Consider the following 16,359-nt stretch of genomic DNA (forward strand, 5'->3'; position numbering starts at 1 on the left):
CCAGCAGAGGACACTCTTGTGTTTTACACAGTTAGTGATGTGAGGAATGTTCACCTGAAAAATGGACATTAGTTGAAAATGTGTCAGGTCATCTGAGATGAGCTAGATGAGTTATCAGTAATATTAACCTGTTTTGTTTTTTGCATTATCAATTTTATTCATATTTCCGACCATTTTTTTTTCAAGCAACAAATAGCTTTAATTTAGTCTTTGGGTGACATATTTATTACTTTACTGGCTTACCCCAAAAATACAAAGAGTGTGCTCACTTTCAGATGGTATTTTAATATTTGGTTTGCATGTTTCTTTAATTTTTTAGAAGCAGCTAAAAATGCTATGCAATAATAGGTATGCAAAAAAGGTTTAATTTGTGGTTTTGATGGTAAGTGTAGAGGCTGTATAAAGCAGATGTTATGATGTACTTGTAGGGTCTGAACAATAAGAAGGCTCTGCCGGCAGGAGGCACTATACTGCACTGTCTGGACAACATCGCCACCTTCATGGAGACTCTTCCCATGGACTCACCCAGCAACCTCTGGACAACCATCTGTAACCAGTTCCAGACCTTTCTAACCAAACTACCTGCCGTTCTGCCGCTCAAGGTACTAGTTCTGTGCTCCGAAGCGCCGGAGGAATCAGAGAATTAATGCACTTTTTAATCTTCTGTCTCTTCTCTCTACTCAAGTGTCCTCTGGACTCAAGCCTCAGAATAATCATTTGCTTGCTGAAAATTCCTGTAACAAATGCAACAAGAGTAAGTTCATCTATTTATTTGGCTCTGCTGGTCATTTCCAGACAGAAGAAATAATGGGATGGTTTGGAAATGTTCTGCTTCTCTGGTGTCTTTCTGACAGAGTCTGCTGGAGCCCTTCTCTAAACTGCTGAGTTTCGTTCTCCAGTACGGTGTGTTCAGTCTCTCGTATCTCGTAGAGCTCTGTGGTTTATGCTACAAAACCTTCAGCAAGGTGAGCAAGTATTTAGAGCTGCAAAGATTTTCCAGTCTCTTGTTTTAAAAGACAACATTTTTAACCCAGTTTGCCAAATGCTAAAAGAATATGCACTCAATTAATGATCATTTCATAAGCATCATTGGGAGGAAAGCATATACAAGAGTATGCTTTTTCATAATAAATAAACCAACGCTAATATCACTCATTATCTTAAGAAATAAAATCTTCATGTTGTGAAGCAGTGCTTTGTTTGATAAAAAAACATTAACCAAACATTGCTTTAACATGCTTAATATGAAATAATGTGTTTTATAGACCAAACTGCATCAATGAATCATTTGTTCATGAACTGGATTACACATGTTGTGCTGTATGTTTATGTTTGTGTGTCATCTGTGAGGAAACACGGAAATACAAGATTCATGGAGTTGTTCTAATGATAGATTATCTAGATATGGTCAAAGCAGAGATTACAGCATTCAGGAGTGTGTCTGTGTCTTTAACAAACTTGCACAAGCTGTTTTCCTTGTCTTTGGTGCAGGAGAGGGACAAGTTCTACATGTCCAGAGTCGTTGTTCTGGAGCTGCTTCAGGCTCTGAAGTTCAAGTCATCGATTCCTGATACGAACCTGCTGCTGCTGGTGCAGGTCTGTGAAGAAACATTTTTACACTAATATGTGACCTGGAGTCTCTTTTTAAATGGAGACTTATACATCATCTGAATAAATAAGCTTTCCATTGATGTCTGGTTTGTTAGGATAGGACAATATTTGTCTGAGATACAACTATTAGAAAATCTGGAATGTGAGGGTGCAAAAAAATCTAAATATTGAGAAAATCTCCTTTAAATTTGTCCAGATGTTCTTAGCAATGTAAATCACTAATCAGAAATTAAGTTTTGATATATTTATGGAAGGAAATGTACAAAATATCTTTGTGGAACATGATCTTTACTTAATGATTTCTGGCATAAAAGAGAAATGTATAATTTGACCCATAGTACAAAAACACCTGTGCTGCTCCAGGCTCAGATATACCAGACAGCTTCTGAGCCTTCTCACATTTCATGTAAACACAGTTAAAAGCTGGTGGTTGAGGTGGTTTGGGGTGATGAGTGATAAGCTGTCGTCCGTCTCCTCAGTTTGTGTGCACAGACATCGGAACCCGGCTGGCTGAGTCCACCATCCTCCAGAAGCACATGATCTCCGCTCTGCCTGGGGTGAGACCCGTCTGTAGTGCTCAAGTGTCTGCTCGTTAGTGCTCACTGCAGTGCTCACCGGTGTTCTGTCTCCTCAGTGCACCACAGCGGCGATGGAGTGCCTGAGGCAGTATCTGAGCGAGCTGCTGGACTTCATCGCAGACATGCACACGCTGACCAAGCTGAAGGTAACGTGTTTCACGTGTCTTCACAGCTTCATGGAAACACCAGCTGGAAGTTACTCCAACGCTAGAGCGTTGATTCTCAGGGAACATTCATAACATCTGTTGGGTAAATGCAGGATTGGTTTTAAGGGAGTCTCAGCCGAAGGGTTCCTCAGCTCAGGACCAGCACTTGACCAGCCAAGAACCAGCACAAAACCAGTAACCATGCTTTAAAACACACCAAACCAGCATAAGCAGGTTTTTCAACGGGGATCATGAACTGAATCAGGATGTGTGTGTGTGTGTGTGTGTGTGCCTTTCGACTGTAAACAACTCTTCTGCATCTCCAGTCATAATGTAAATGAGGCTCTGGAATGGAAATCATCTGTGACAAGCCTTAAATCTGTTGAGATAAAAGTGTGTGCTGAATGCATGAATGTAAAATGTTGAAAGCGTGTGTGTGTGTGTGTGACTCAGAGCCACATGAAGGCGTGTTGTCAGCCGCTGCATGAGGACACGTTCGGTGGGAATCTGAAGGTCGGTCTGGCTCAGATAGCAGCGATGGAGATCAGCAAAGGAAACCACAGAGACAACAAAGCGGTTATTCGATACCTGCCCTGGCTTTACCATCCACCGTCTGCTATGCAACAAGGGTAAGGTCCACCACATCATCCAGCCTGGATCTCATCTCACTAATTATACATGTTAGGATAGATATGTGTACAAAGGTGTAATGGTTCTGCTTTGAGTGGGGATCGAACCCAGGTCTACTAGACTCAGTGCAGACAGGCTGAGCTAACTTCCCAACAAATGAATTCAGGTGCAGAGGTAGCAAAAGGCAGAGTCAAAAAGTCTTCAAAAATAAATCAAACTTTACTTGAGGAAAAGTCCAACAAAACAGGAATCAGTGACTCCAATAAACAGGGAACAACAAAGTAGACGTGATAGTCAAAAACATAAACTCAAGACAGACTTATCTCACAGTAGACACTGGAAACCAAGGCTCAAGACTGAACAAACAAGCATGGCACAAACTCATTAAATAGTGCTAAACACAGGTGTCACCTATCAGGGCAAACGAAAGGTGCTGTTCAGCAGAAGCCTGGAGAGAGGCGCCACCTGCTGACTAGGAGGTGTATTACAGTCCAGTGGTGAACTCTTACAAAAGGAGACTGTTTAAATTCATAGATTCACCACAAGCTCATATTTAATTATATAATTCTTAAATTATTTTGCGTCCTCCACATAGTATGTGTGCTGTCTAACAAGATACAGCATTTAACAAGTTAAGCTAGGTAACCTTATAACCGCTAATAACACATACACATCATTTGTCTTGACTAATTTATTAATGATCCAGCAGAAAGAATGTTTAAAGTGAATCGGTGTGTGTGTGTGTGTGTGTGTGTGTATTCATGGTTTATGAGGACACTGCAAATGTACCCATAATTCAAAAGGCTTAAAAAACATACAAAATGTTTTTTGAAAATGTAAAAAATGTGAGTAGTTTCCTGTAAGGGATAGGTTTAGGTGTAGAACAATAACACATACAGTCTGTACAGAATAAAAACATTACACCTATGAAGAGTCCCCACAAAACACAAATTTGAACATTTGTTGGCAGTGGCTACTTAAACTAGCCCCGCCCACCAATGTGTGTTTGGATAGTCATCATTACAAAAAGACACATTTTCTCCCTCTTTTAAATTTTAAATCACATCATAAAATCATTTCTGTTCAGTAATAATGAAGGAAATAATCAAAAAGTAAAGTATTGGGTAGGGTAGATGTAGAGAGGGCTTTATTTTCTTAAAAAAGGTGTCAACCATGGCATCTATTTAATGATTTGAATTAAAATGAACATTTACGCTTAAGTTTCATTCTGTTTTATAATGTATTTCAATAATGAGGTGCAGATAATTGCCACTTGCAATAAGTCGTATAGCAGAAAATGTTATTGCACTTAAGTAATGCTGTATTTTCAATTAGTGTAAATAGCCGCTGCCTTATATGATTTAGATCACACAGTGGTTCGCAGTGATATTTTCATCCGACACACACTGTGCCTGTGTCTCTTCAGACCCAAAGAGTTCATCGAGTGTGTGTCACACATCCGTCAGCTGTCCTGGCTGCTGCTGGGCTCTCTTACCCACAGTGCTCTGCATCAGGGCTCCTCCTGCTGTATGCCCATTCCTCTGGACGCCGGCTCTCACATCGCTGACCACCTGATCGTCATCCTGATAGGATTCCCGGAGCAGTCGAAGGTATGGTGACGGGGCTCTGCTCGGAGGAGCTCTGGAGACGTGCCTCTGATGCTCTTCTTTGTGTTTCTGCAGACGTCAGTGCTCCACATGTGCTCTCTGTTCCACGCCTTCATGTTCGCCCAGCTCTGGACCATCTACTGCGAGCAGGCCGCGGCCATCCCCTCCAACCAGAACCAGAATGAGTTCTCCTCGGGTGCCATCCTCACGGGCCTGGAGTTCTGGAGCCGCGTCACTCCCAGCATCCTCCAGCTCATGGCCCACAACAAAGTGGTAAAACTGCCATCAGTTTACAGCATTTCTTTAGTGGAGGACGGCGTTTGAACATGTAGTACTCTTAGCTTGTGTTCCAAAGAACATACTTCTGATTTGATATCTGATATAAACTGACTCTTGTTCTAGACTGTGTAATTGCTCCATATACAAGTGAGCAAAAACGATCAGACTTTCTCAGTTTTAAGAAACTAAAAAAAGTAGCTTGATCTTCAAATATGCTCATGTTCTTCATGTTTCAGATGGTAGAGATGGTCTGCTTGCATGTCATCAGTCTAATGGAGGCCTTGCAGGAGTGTAACTCAACCATCTTTGTGAAGGTAAGAAAGGATTTCTTATCACTAATGCTTAGTAGACTGAAGTACATTAGCATTTCTACTTCAGGCAGTCTGAGGAGTTATATTTAATGTCGTCTTCGTTCTCTTCAGCTGATTCCCATGTGGCTGCCCATGATTCAGTCCAACTTAAATGTAAGTTTTCATCATATCTGTTACACACTCCGTCTTTCTCTCTCAAGTAAACAAATAAATGCTCTGTGTCTGTGGTCAGCATCTGTCCGCCGGTCTCCAGCTGCGGCTACAGGCCATCCAGAACCGGGTGAACCACCAGTGTCTCCAGAACCCTGGATCCGGATCGTTTCCGCTCACTCTGCGCAAGTGGCTTCAGTGCACTCAGTTTAAAATGGCTCAGGTGGAGATCCAGTCGTCAGAGGCGGCGTCCCAGTTTTACCCCATGTGATCGTTAAAGATTGATCAGACGAGCTTCAGCAGCAGCAGATGTAGTTGCTCAAGGTTCACTCAAGCAGTGGTCTTCCTAGTGTGTGTGTGTGTGTGTGTGTGTTATTATCAAATGCATTACAGAAATCATGTATAGAGAAATATCTTAGTCTGTTACAAGCAGGGAGAGGTTTTTTGCATTATCAGTAGTATGCATATTTCAAACCAAAATAAACAATTCAAGAGTTTTTTAAACAAATTGCTTGAATTTGGTCTTTGTGTTGAACTGAGACATATTTATTCTTTTACTTGCTTAAAGGAATAGTCACCCAAAACATTACAGTGTGCTCACTTTCAGATAATCAGAGATTCTGAGAAATGTGTCACTGCATCAGTGTCTCAGTAATGGATGTGAATGGGTGCCGTCAGAACGAGAGTCTGATAAAAAGATCACAATAATCCACAGTCCATCAGTGAACATCTGGAGAAGACAGAAGATCAAACTAATCCAGCATTAAGATGTTTTTAAATAAAATCCATCCAAAAGTCCATGATCCATAATAACTATCATTTCTCAAATATGTTTATGTGTGATTCATAGATTGAACGTACGAACAGAAAACACATGTCGGCCTCTCAGATATGAAATCAATAAATAAGTGTGCATGTTTGTGTGATGTGTGTGTATGAGTGTGCTATGTGTGTGTGTGTGTGTGTGTGTGTGAGATCAACTCCCACTGCTCAGAGGCAGCATCTGGCAGGGACCTGCTGCCATATTCGTTTGAACTTGGAGCCCTTTCAAATATGTACCTCATTAAAGCTGCTTCTGTAATCAGAGCAGCTGTGTGAGGAGAGCAGAGGCGATCTGACCCACCTGACCCGGCCGGACACTGACTGACCCAATGTCTTTTCATGGGAGCTTGTTTGAAATAGTCATTTTATGATTTTATCATAGTTTCTAATAATGATGCAAATGATGGCAGTTGTGAACTGTTTAGTTGAAGTGACTTTGGCAGCAATTACAGTGTCAAGTTTTTTTGCTTTGATGATGTTTGGAGGTTGTCTGCTCTTCTCTGCAGATCCTCTGGAGGTCTGTGAGGGTGGATGGGTGCCGTCAGTGGTCCTCCATCTCCAGCTCTCTCCGGTGCTGTTTGACTGGGTTCAGCTCTGGCTGGTCACTCACAGGGTCTTCAGTGTCCCGTGGGAAGTTTTTTTATCAGTTCTGATTCCAGCTTTTCTTCTACCCTGAGCAGTCTTTAGGTCACTGCTGCTGTAGAACACCACCAGTTCAGGTGCTTTTCACTGAGGAGAGGACCTCTCTGGCCTCTCTTTTCAAGGAACTTATCTGTGAGCTTAGTTTGATCAGATGTGACAGAACTGACCAAACATCCTCCTTCCATGGCTTCTGCTGCGGCTGTTTGAAGGTCATCTCAGAGGTCAACATGTTGTCGTGGCAACAAGCTGATTTGCTTAAAGACGTTCTAGAATGGAATTACTGTCAAAGAAAGAGCGTCCTGTCATTAAGAAACATTAGACCGATGCTTCAACAGCTTATATTAATCACTGCACTGTGATTCAAAATCATGTAAAAAGCACCATTACTGAATTAGACTAACTGAAACATACCACATAATTACTGCTCATGATTGTGCCACATCTCAGTTTCTTTAAAAGCTGAATCGTGTTCTACTGAAGATGCATCTGGAGGAGAGCACAAACTGCAACTAGTGGATTTATTATCTACACATACATCTACAACAAAGACTATCAGGTATGGTGTTTCATTTCCAGAAATCAACCGAGAGCCTTTCACTGACGAGACAAAATTAGATTTTTTACTATTCTAAAAATATATGCAAGCAAATAACAGTCATCAAGGCTAGTTTTCTTTTAACAGTATTTACATTCATGCATAATTTGTATACCACTTTATACATATAATACATTTTGACTGCCTGCTGACAATGTATTCAGCACTCTTCACAGTGCAAAAGAAAATGTCATATTTCTTAGGGCACTTTTTAAGAAAGGCAGTTGCACAGACAGAAGAAGATCTTGAACAGATCCAAGTCTCTCACACACCAGCAAGGTCACCCACGTCAGTAATTATCTTAATTATGACCTTTCAGGATAACTGGTCCTCATAAATCCTCCCACACTTATAAGTGCATCAGACTCTCAAGGTGATCACGACACAGCCGAGAGTCTCTGTGTTCAGATGCCCATTACTAGCAGTGTTCTAATCTCGAGGAGATAACGGACTGGAAATATGTCACGTGCATCGACATTACACACCCCTACTTTCAGAGATTACATTCCAGCAATTTCCAGTCCGAGTTGCATAAATGGTTGTGAGAAATAAGTTTAAAAAGACATGACACGTGTTGACATAAAATGAATGCCTATATGGAATCTGTGATGAACGTGTGTGTGATTTCTAGCCCGCCGCTTCACATTGCATCCGGACGGGCTCTGAATGACCTCGCTGACTTCACTTCATACACTCCTGGAGCCCACCGCAGCACTGCTGGCCTTTTTCAGAGAGCTCACGCCATCATCTCCACAATTTGTACCATTCTTCTCCTTCTTCATGGGTTTCCTGCACATGAGAATAAAACGAGAAGTCGTGTTCTAATGAGAGAAAACACAGTTTTCGTAGCTGAACATTCTGTCTCTCATAAATCATCTCTCTACGCCTCTGGCTGTCATCTGGGTTCTGCTCAGTTGTTCGTGTAAGACATGGCCTATTTCTATCCTCCTTTCACTGAATCTCTGTTCATTGTGTTTGCGCAGCGTATGTAATGCAGGACTGGACTGAATACAGACTTCTGAAGCTTTGTTCTGAGCAGGACTGTACTCTGCTCCCTGAAGGTGCATTAGAAGCCATCAGAGAGTCCTGCACCAAACACATGACCATCCAGCACAACGTTACATAAACAGTAGTGTGCTTTCATTAGATAAAATGTCCTTTCCTTGGGCTAACGCTAATTAAAACACGGTCTGTGGGTTAGAACAGCAGGGATTGACGGTGAACAAGAATATTTATAATAACTGCACACTACAAATCATGCTCCAATATTATCAGGCATTAGTGAGCTGTATATAAACACAGCTGTAATGTTTTGTTCATGTTTAGTAATTGTACTTTCATACGTTACTAGTAAATTACTACGTTATTTACAAACCAGTTATGTAAGAGTTGAGAAGATCATTTAGAAAATGCTTTATTAACACATATTTCCACTGCAATTCATCAAGTCAGGGAGTTATAAAACATTTAGAAATTGCCAGACATCTGTTTTTCTGATTTCATCTGAAGTGAGGACTATTTCTAACTCATGAAGCATTTACAAGGATATTTAGAGGCTCATTTATCTTCCAAACAGACCCAACACAAGAGGAATACTGAACACACTAATATTTGTTCTAGATGCAAAAAATGCAACTGTACAACTATACACTTGATACAAAATGAAAAATAATGTAATGTCATAGAAAAATTAAAAATTTAATTTCAAGTGTACAGTTTCAGTTTTTGCATCTTTAAAAAAATATTTCTGAGTTCTGTAACCCGGTGTTGTGTTTGATTACTAGGCCTTTAAACCTACTTTGTAACAGATATAAATACATGCTTATAAATCAAGAACAATGCATTTATAGCATTCACATGTTCTACTAACAGCAAGTAACTACATGTCAACTAGCAGTCATTAGAGGATTAGTAGACTGTCTGGTCAATATCAACATACTACATACTGACTTTCAGAAACTTATTCTACTAACATTAAACCTAATGATATAACACAGGATATAATTTTGAGCAATTTTGCCAGGTCACTTTTTTGGTCAGTGTTGTTTGGACACTTTCACCATTGAGAAGAGGCAACAGACTCCTGTCTGGATATCTATGGGCCCTGTGTCTCATTATTTCCCAAAACTGCCCGGCAACATTGCTCAAAAAGATGCCCAGTGCATCATCAGCCTCAAAGTGCTGGTAGCCATCCACTTGCATTTTATAAATCAAAAACTGAAAATCTTCTTTATTGTTCTACAAAAGACAAAAAGTCGCCTACATGAGTAACACCTACATTTTCGGTGGCCTTAGAGAAATTAAATAAACTATTCTTTTAATTGAGAGATAAATATTTGTGCTTTTCAAATTCATCGCACCGCAGTGAAGGTGTAATCATCATCAAAACAAATCATCACCCCATGATTCTCGAGCTTTCCTTCAAAGTGTGGAACAGTAATAAAAATACATTGGGAAACTTATTGCAGTGCTTGATGATCAGAGCCGCGTGGCTTCACATCGCTCCTGAATCAGTCACATTACACTGATCCTGGACGACCCACGGCTTCGCTGGCACCCAGCCTCCTCAATAATAGATGTGGCAGGTGGTGACACAACACTTCACAGAGGTAATCAATTTTTGATATGAAAGCTGTTCGAGTGCAGTGCCCGGCCGTGTTTGAAGTCTGCTGGAGGACGCTCACGCTGGAAGGATTCAGTCAGATTCTGCTGCTGGGTCTGGCTTTTAGTTTATTGTCTTTATTTTCAGTATCATTTATGTCTGTGTCATTTTTAATCCATGTTGTGTCTCAACGATCTTGTGATTCTGTCCCTGGTTCAACATTTTGATTTCGATTATTATTTTTGTTTTCATGTGAAAATAAATTGTAAATGAAAAGTGTGTGAGAGACCCTATATGTATTAAAGGTGACATATCATGAAAATCTGACTTTTTCAGGTTTTAAGAGTTATGACCAGATCCCAGTGCATCGATCAACGAGGGAAACGTAAAAAGGAGTAATCACGTAACTTTAGTGAGGCTTTTTCTGCACCTTAGTCTGTAAGTTTCCATCTGCTGCGCCGTCATTTTGATTTCACAAACACCGGTTCTAATGCCACGGAGAAAGTTTGTGTTCAGAGACGAGTCCCAGTCTCAGACGAGACGAGAGAGCAGTGGATTTATTGTTTATTTACTGTATATTGTTGCTGCCACACAGATCTGAAATAAACGTGATTTCTTTCCAACCGAATGTTTTTCTAACTTTAATTGTGTTTTTGACATAAACTTGTGTGTCAATGACAATTTTTTATATAAAAATCTCCTCTAAAGTGTGAGCTACTACGAGTGATTGCATTAAATACACATCTGAGCAGTGAACACTAGTTGGTCTATTGTATTTACTACATGTTTATAATACTGCATTCTTGAATCCTTGGTAGCTTCAGAAACCGTTCAAATTAATAAAATGACTATATCCAAATATGCCTAAATATATAGACTCTTATAAACACTACTGAGAGTGTGTCGTCTTGACAGAGGAAAATAAAAAATACTTCTAGGTACAACAATAATTGTTCTAATAAAAACACACCAATATGTAAAAAATTTAATGATTGACGATGCCGCCATCTTTCTAAAGACACTTCATTAATATCTCCCAAATACTTCAGACTGGTCAGCTGACAAACTCTCTCCAATTTGAATAACAACATAAATCTTCCTTGATCGTTCCGGTTTAGGTGAAATTCCTAGTGCTAGTGCTCCAAACTAAGAAGATGAAGGAGTCATAAGGCATTCATACGCACAAGTGACGTCTGACCAAATCTCACTGCGTGATATAGCACGAAGACCACTGGAGCCTGTCCATTATCACCACACTTCTAACTGCACAACCACAGTTTTCATGTATTGCTGGGATCAAATGGATTATTTTAATAAACTAGAATATGAGCTATTCAATAAGCTTTTAAGCTGGTTATTATCAGCTGCATTACATAATGAGACATATACTAACTCTATGACTGTGCTACATACCTTTTTATGGCCTTGTAGCATATAATGACAATCAGCAAGAGAAAGACGGCCAAAGCACTTGCTATTGTCCCGGCCACGATGATGTCCGTCCACCAGAGCCTCGGCAGAGGAGCAGAAGCCTCCGGAGCTGAAACACAGCAACACCAAAACATTACTGGACCAGAATGACTTCACCAGCCAGTGCCATACCAGTACTCTTTACTCTGCATTCACACACAGCAGGATTTACTGGTAATGTTACAACATCTCATACTGCATTTACTGGTAATTCTGATTCACGTGTGATCTCTTAACGGTAATATACCAGGAAAGTGTGTGTGTGTGAACAGGGCTATTAATAAATCAGCACTGTGTGTAGATCAGTATAGATGAAGTAAAGTATGCATCGTGCACAGCAGGGGTAACCAAACTCGGTCCCGGAGGAGTAGCAGAGTTCAGCTCCAATCCTAATCAAACACACCTGAAGCAGTTATCCAAGCTCTTACTAAATCTACTAGAAACTCCCAGACAAGCTGGAGCTAAACTCTGAGTTCGGTGAGCGCTGATGCACAGCATGCCTAATTAGTGATGTGTGGTGATGTCTTACTGCGGGCGGCGGTCAGTCCCGGAGGTGGAGGTGGAGGAGGAGGTGGAGGAGGGACAGGAGGGTAGGTCCGGCAGGAACACAGCAGCTGGCAGCCCTCAGCTCCTCGGTTCATACTGTGCTGAGAACAAGACCTCTGGAGCTCCGCCTGCGAGAGAGAAGACACACAACAACACATCACACAGCGTAGCGTCCCGGAGTCCTGACATTTTATTCTACCGGTTTTTATTGTCAAATGAAAGTTGGAAGTTATGTCAGCGCGGGGTAAAGACTGGTGACTCCTGAGATAATTAACATTATGCTGGATGATTTCTATTCTCCATCTCCGGCAAAGTCCCTTTTTTAAAATGGTTAGGGATATGAGGACATTTTTCCAAGAAAACATTAAACAATTCTCAGTCCGGTTGAAGCATATTAAACTCATCTCGACAGAATAGGAATAAAGCCATGAAGTACTTGAATAAAGTCATCACTTGTTTAAAAGGGTCATATGATGTTGTTAAAAATATTATTTTGTGTATTTGGTGTAATTCAATGCGTTTATGAGGTTTAAGGATCTAAAAGCACATTATTTTCCAAATATTGTACATTATTGTCTCTCCTCTAAGCCCCGCCTTCCTGAAACAGTCGATTTGAGGAAAGCTCATCTCAAAACAAGTGAGGTGTGCTCTGATTGGCCAGATATCCTGTGTGTTGTGATTGGTCGAATACGTCAAGTGTGCAACAAACATATTACGTCTTTACTATAACATGAAGCTGCGTCCCAGCGCTGACACGAAAACAATAAAACTACTGATTGCAGGATTAATTACTGATGATCATGACTACTGTCTTGTGTTGAGTTGCATCGTACCTCTTAAACATAACACCATTCGTGATCGGAGCAACACAAACAACAAGCATTACTCTAAGCCTTTAAATATGAAAACATAAGTACTTACAGGAGTCAGAATCAGTCTCTTTCTAGTCTCTGTTCAGAGTCAGCATAGATTCAGGAATCAGTTCTCTGTTAATGTGCTGAACACTCTCTAATATTTGTGTTCAGCTCTTCTGGAACTTATCACTCATTTCTAGTCATGTTGTCTTTTGAAAACACAAAGAAAGTAGTTTCACTTTCACATGAAACACAGCGTCTCCAGAACATGGCGCCAGCAGCGACACAGTGTTTTGAGTCAAATAACCTGCCCTGCCCTGCCTTTAAAGGGATCATATGATATGATTTCTATTTTCCCTTTCTTTAGTGTGGTATGTAGCTGTTTGTGCATGTATAAGATCAAACTCAAAGTCTACCACAGAAGGACTTCTATCTAAAAGAGACGGCTGATCCAGACCAGGCTAAAACACTCATTAAAAATCCATACATCTATGTCAAGATGTAGTAATATTTACATAATACAGCTCAAATGTTCACGCAAAAGAAGGCATGGTTTCAGTATCACAGTAGTGTTGATGGGTCGTGTCAAATGTTGTGTTTCTGAGCTTTATTTGGCTTCTGAAAGTAGATGCAGTTAGGAATCAAGATCACGTACACCAGAACAGAACCTAGATGTTCGAATATGTGCAACACATTTTATGGAGGACAGTTTTGTGAAGCTAAGAGAATATAAAGTGTATGAGTGTGTGTGTGTGTGTGTGTGTGTGTGTGTGTGTGTGTGTGTGTGTGTGTGAAAGAGAACCATCTTGTCAAAAAGTCATAAATGAATAAACTTTTAAAGAAATACAAAAAGTTGAGACCAGAAACAAATCACATGTAAACGTGTTTGTAAAGAAGGTTGGGAATTCTTAATTAATTTCTGTATCCAATACAACTTCTGTCATATCATTAGACAAAAGAACAAACGACTCGAGAGGTGAACTAATCATTTCTGGGTCCTATAAAGAACAATGTTGCTCACACTCGTCACGAACTGAACGAATCCCTCGCTGAGACGACTCAATGCTCCCAAGACATATTAAAGATTCCTTCAAATTGAAAGACACATCACTAGTTTGCCTTACTTCATGTATGCATGTGTCCTATCTGTGTTCTCTGCTACAACTAGATCCATGATTTTTATCTATAAGAAGAACAAAGTGCAGTAAACACTACTGACATGTTTAGAATTAAGGTAATGCATTGCAATAATATGGAAGGATACAAAATCAAGCAGCAAAGCAAGCTGTTTTCTATAACTGAAGTGAACTGGACGTGATTGACAGGCACATACAATTCACAAATGGTTGCATTCGGTCTTTTGGGAAAAATAAGGTGCAAAAGATTGGGATTATTTTTCAGTCTGTGTCCTCTTTTCTGGTGTTTTGTAAATGTAAGCAGTCGCCCACCTCCTTCAGCGCTGCAGTGGGAGGCTCTGAGACGCTTCCTATGGGCTGTGTGGGTGATCATGTACAGTATGGAAATAAGGTAGAAACACAGTCTGTACAGTACTACAGCTCTGGAGCTCACTGACACGGACTTCAGTATGTGTTTGGTTCATCCTTACGGAGAACATGAAGACGTGTCATGAATAATCTGGTATTAATGACTTCACGCAGCCCTGGAAACTCTCCCTGTTGCTTTGCAATTTTCAAAATAAGTCATTGAACACTTAAACGCCGGACACTGGAGGTGTTCTGTAAGGGTCGGATGTTGCTGAGCCGCTCTTCTTGTGTTTAGATCCCTGAGGACCACACTCTCTCTTCAAACAGCTCATTTTCCACCTGAACAACACTTAAAAAGTGTGCCAAATAAATTCTCTTTGCCTGCCATAACAAATAAACGTTTTAAAGCATTTAGATAAAAATTGACCTTCTTCAGCAGTTTTATGAAATCGTGCCATAACGCTGTGAGAAAACACAAATTAGTGTGTGAGTGAAATAAACTGGCATCCGTTTCAGACCGTTTCATTTGGCCGATTAGATCAAAGTATTATTGATTAAATCTGATGCCAAACAGCTGATATAATAAACACATGACAGGGACATGATTCTCTGGTTGTTAATGTCATTACTGTCAAACAGTTGTTGAGGCATTTCTTAGATCAGAATTGAAATTCTAGTTCTTCCTCCACATCATCTAGTCTCTTAATGCAATACATTTGTCTGCAGTTTCCTACATCATTAGTTTTTTCTAATGTCATGTTGCTCAAACACATAGTTCCCTGAAATTCCTCACAAAGCTGAATGCCGAAGCTAAGCTCTGTCTGTGCTTGTTCTACTACAGTTACTGCTTTCTTTTCTAAATCACAATAACAGTGGCTTTACTTTTGGTCATACACTAGTAAAAGTGTTACTGAACCAATCCTATCCAGTCTCACTTACAAATAACATGAACAAATGTATCTTCTTTCTTAGGGTTACAAATAGCCTTATATAGTTTATTTTTTACGTTTTTCTGTCACACCACAGGACACACATATATACTTACTTTTGAGAAAGATTTTTAAGTTACAGGCTTTTGTTAAAAGACCTCTTCATTACTAATCATGCCGGACGCTTTTTCAGACGTACCTGACTCGAGAGAAGACACGACGAGAGCAAGCAGTGCCCAAACAGCAGAGGCCAGAGGTCCAGCATCCCTGCTTCAGTCCGAGGCGCTGAGGAGATCAACACAAGCGGGGTCTTTCTGAAGCTGTGCCTCCATCTCTGCCGCACCTGCTGCGCCTCCTGCTCCGGCTCATCGCGGACAGTGTCGCTGCTCGGGGTCAGGGGACTGAAGTCCAGCAGCAGAGCCTCCAGAGGACACTCACACTCCTCCCTCTCTGCTTCTTCTCGGGGTGTCTTCGGTGCACTTCTCAAAGCGTCCTTTGCTGTGCATTTCGCAAAACAGTTCGTACAAACAGCACCACGCTATGCACTGCCTGCACAACGGTCTCAAAGTAGGCTGTTCTTCACACAACCTCCACGTTTAGCCGTATAACAGCCCCCTGTCAGCATCCTGTAGTTTGCACGACAGAAAACACGAGGCTGCGGTTTTCTGCACGACATATATCAGCACAAATGTACAACCTGAGATTAATGCACATAATCAAAGCACTCACAACTTGTTCAGAAGATTGACAAAAACGATTTTATGATGTACACAAGTGAGATGATGTGGAGGATAAACACATTTGAAGAATTGCATTTTTGATTGGAGAAAAGCTGCGCTGGAGAAGTGCGCCCCCTGGCGGGGACTCAGTGAAACACCGGCGAAAATGACATTTCAAGGTCCTGACAATGATTTCTTAACTGTGTCTCCTGATTCCAATTAATTAGACATTCTTTAAATACTAAAATCAATGTTTTAACTATTAAAACAAAGACAAAAAATGTATTTCATTGGGCACCATTAGAGCTGCTTTACAGCCGACATAGAATTAATTAGAATTGTAACGTTGTTAACGGGAAGCTGTTTTGTGTTTAATGCGAAGAT

The 16,359-nt window shown here is 40.6% G+C and overlaps 2 protein-coding genes and 1 long non-coding RNA gene across 4 annotated transcripts in view; 2 read left to right on the forward strand and 1 right to left on the reverse strand.

The window, feature by feature from the left end:
- Window positions 1-5,820, forward strand: part of LOC122362113 (protein unc-79 homolog) — a 41,512-nt gene extending 35,692 nt beyond the window's left edge. For both annotated transcript variants that reach the window (XM_043263404.1, XM_043263405.1), the window contains 12 exons: window positions 429-602; window positions 686-754; window positions 855-965; window positions 1,492-1,596; window positions 2,091-2,168; window positions 2,246-2,335; window positions 2,789-2,964; window positions 4,392-4,575; window positions 4,648-4,845; window positions 5,088-5,165; window positions 5,274-5,315; window positions 5,395-5,820. In XM_043263404.1, the coding sequence (XP_043119339.1) occupies window positions 429-602; window positions 686-754; window positions 855-965; window positions 1,492-1,596; window positions 2,091-2,168; window positions 2,246-2,335; window positions 2,789-2,964; window positions 4,392-4,575; window positions 4,648-4,845; window positions 5,088-5,165; window positions 5,274-5,315; window positions 5,395-5,583 (1,494 nt within the window). In that variant the 3' untranslated portion in view covers window positions 5,584-5,820. The remainder of the gene's footprint in view (window positions 1-428; window positions 603-685; window positions 755-854; window positions 966-1,491; window positions 1,597-2,090; window positions 2,169-2,245; window positions 2,336-2,788; window positions 2,965-4,391; window positions 4,576-4,647; window positions 4,846-5,087; window positions 5,166-5,273; window positions 5,316-5,394) is intronic.
- Window positions 5,821-6,267: 447 nt separating this feature from the next.
- On the forward strand, window positions 6,268-10,601 carry LOC122362117. Its single transcript, XR_006253061.1, has 2 exons — window positions 6,268-7,332; window positions 8,003-10,601. It is a non-coding gene; the product is annotated as an uncharacterized LOC122362117 (long non-coding RNA).
- On the reverse strand, window positions 7,375-15,998 carry LOC122362116 (proline-rich membrane anchor 1-like). The gene is made up of 4 exons (XM_043263408.1): window positions 15,456-15,998; window positions 11,973-12,117; window positions 11,387-11,513; window positions 7,375-8,160 (listed from the first exon to the last, which is right to left on the reverse strand). Exons 1-4 carry the CDS (start codon window positions 15,519-15,521, stop codon window positions 8,058-8,060), a joined length of 441 nt encoding a protein of 146 aa, XP_043119343.1. The 5' UTR covers window positions 15,522-15,998; the 3' UTR covers window positions 7,375-8,057.
- Window positions 15,999-16,359: the final 361 nt, after the last annotated feature.

This window comes from Puntigrus tetrazona, chromosome 17, assembly GCF_018831695.1.
Source record: "Puntigrus tetrazona isolate hp1 chromosome 17, ASM1883169v1, whole genome shotgun sequence".
In the NCBI taxonomy this organism is placed as follows: Eukaryota; Metazoa; Chordata; class Actinopteri; order Cypriniformes; family Cyprinidae; genus Puntigrus; species Puntigrus tetrazona.

What these genes read in the sequence shown, in the direction of transcription:
- LOC122362116 (XM_043263408.1), bottom strand. Translation starts at nt 15,521, where the DNA reads ATGCTGGACCTCTGGCCTCTGCTGTTTGGGCACTGCTTGCTCTCGTCG. An exon ending in CGTGTCTTCTCTCGAGTCAG is followed by an intron (nt 12,118 to 15,455) that starts GTACGTCTGAAA and finishes TCTCTCTCGCAG; the next exon opens with GCGGAGCTCCAGAGGTCTTG. An exon ending in GGGACTGACCGCCGCCCGCA is followed by an intron (nt 11,514 to 11,972) that starts GTAAGACATCAC and finishes GCTGTGTTTCAG; the next exon opens with CTCCGGAGGCTTCTGCTCCT.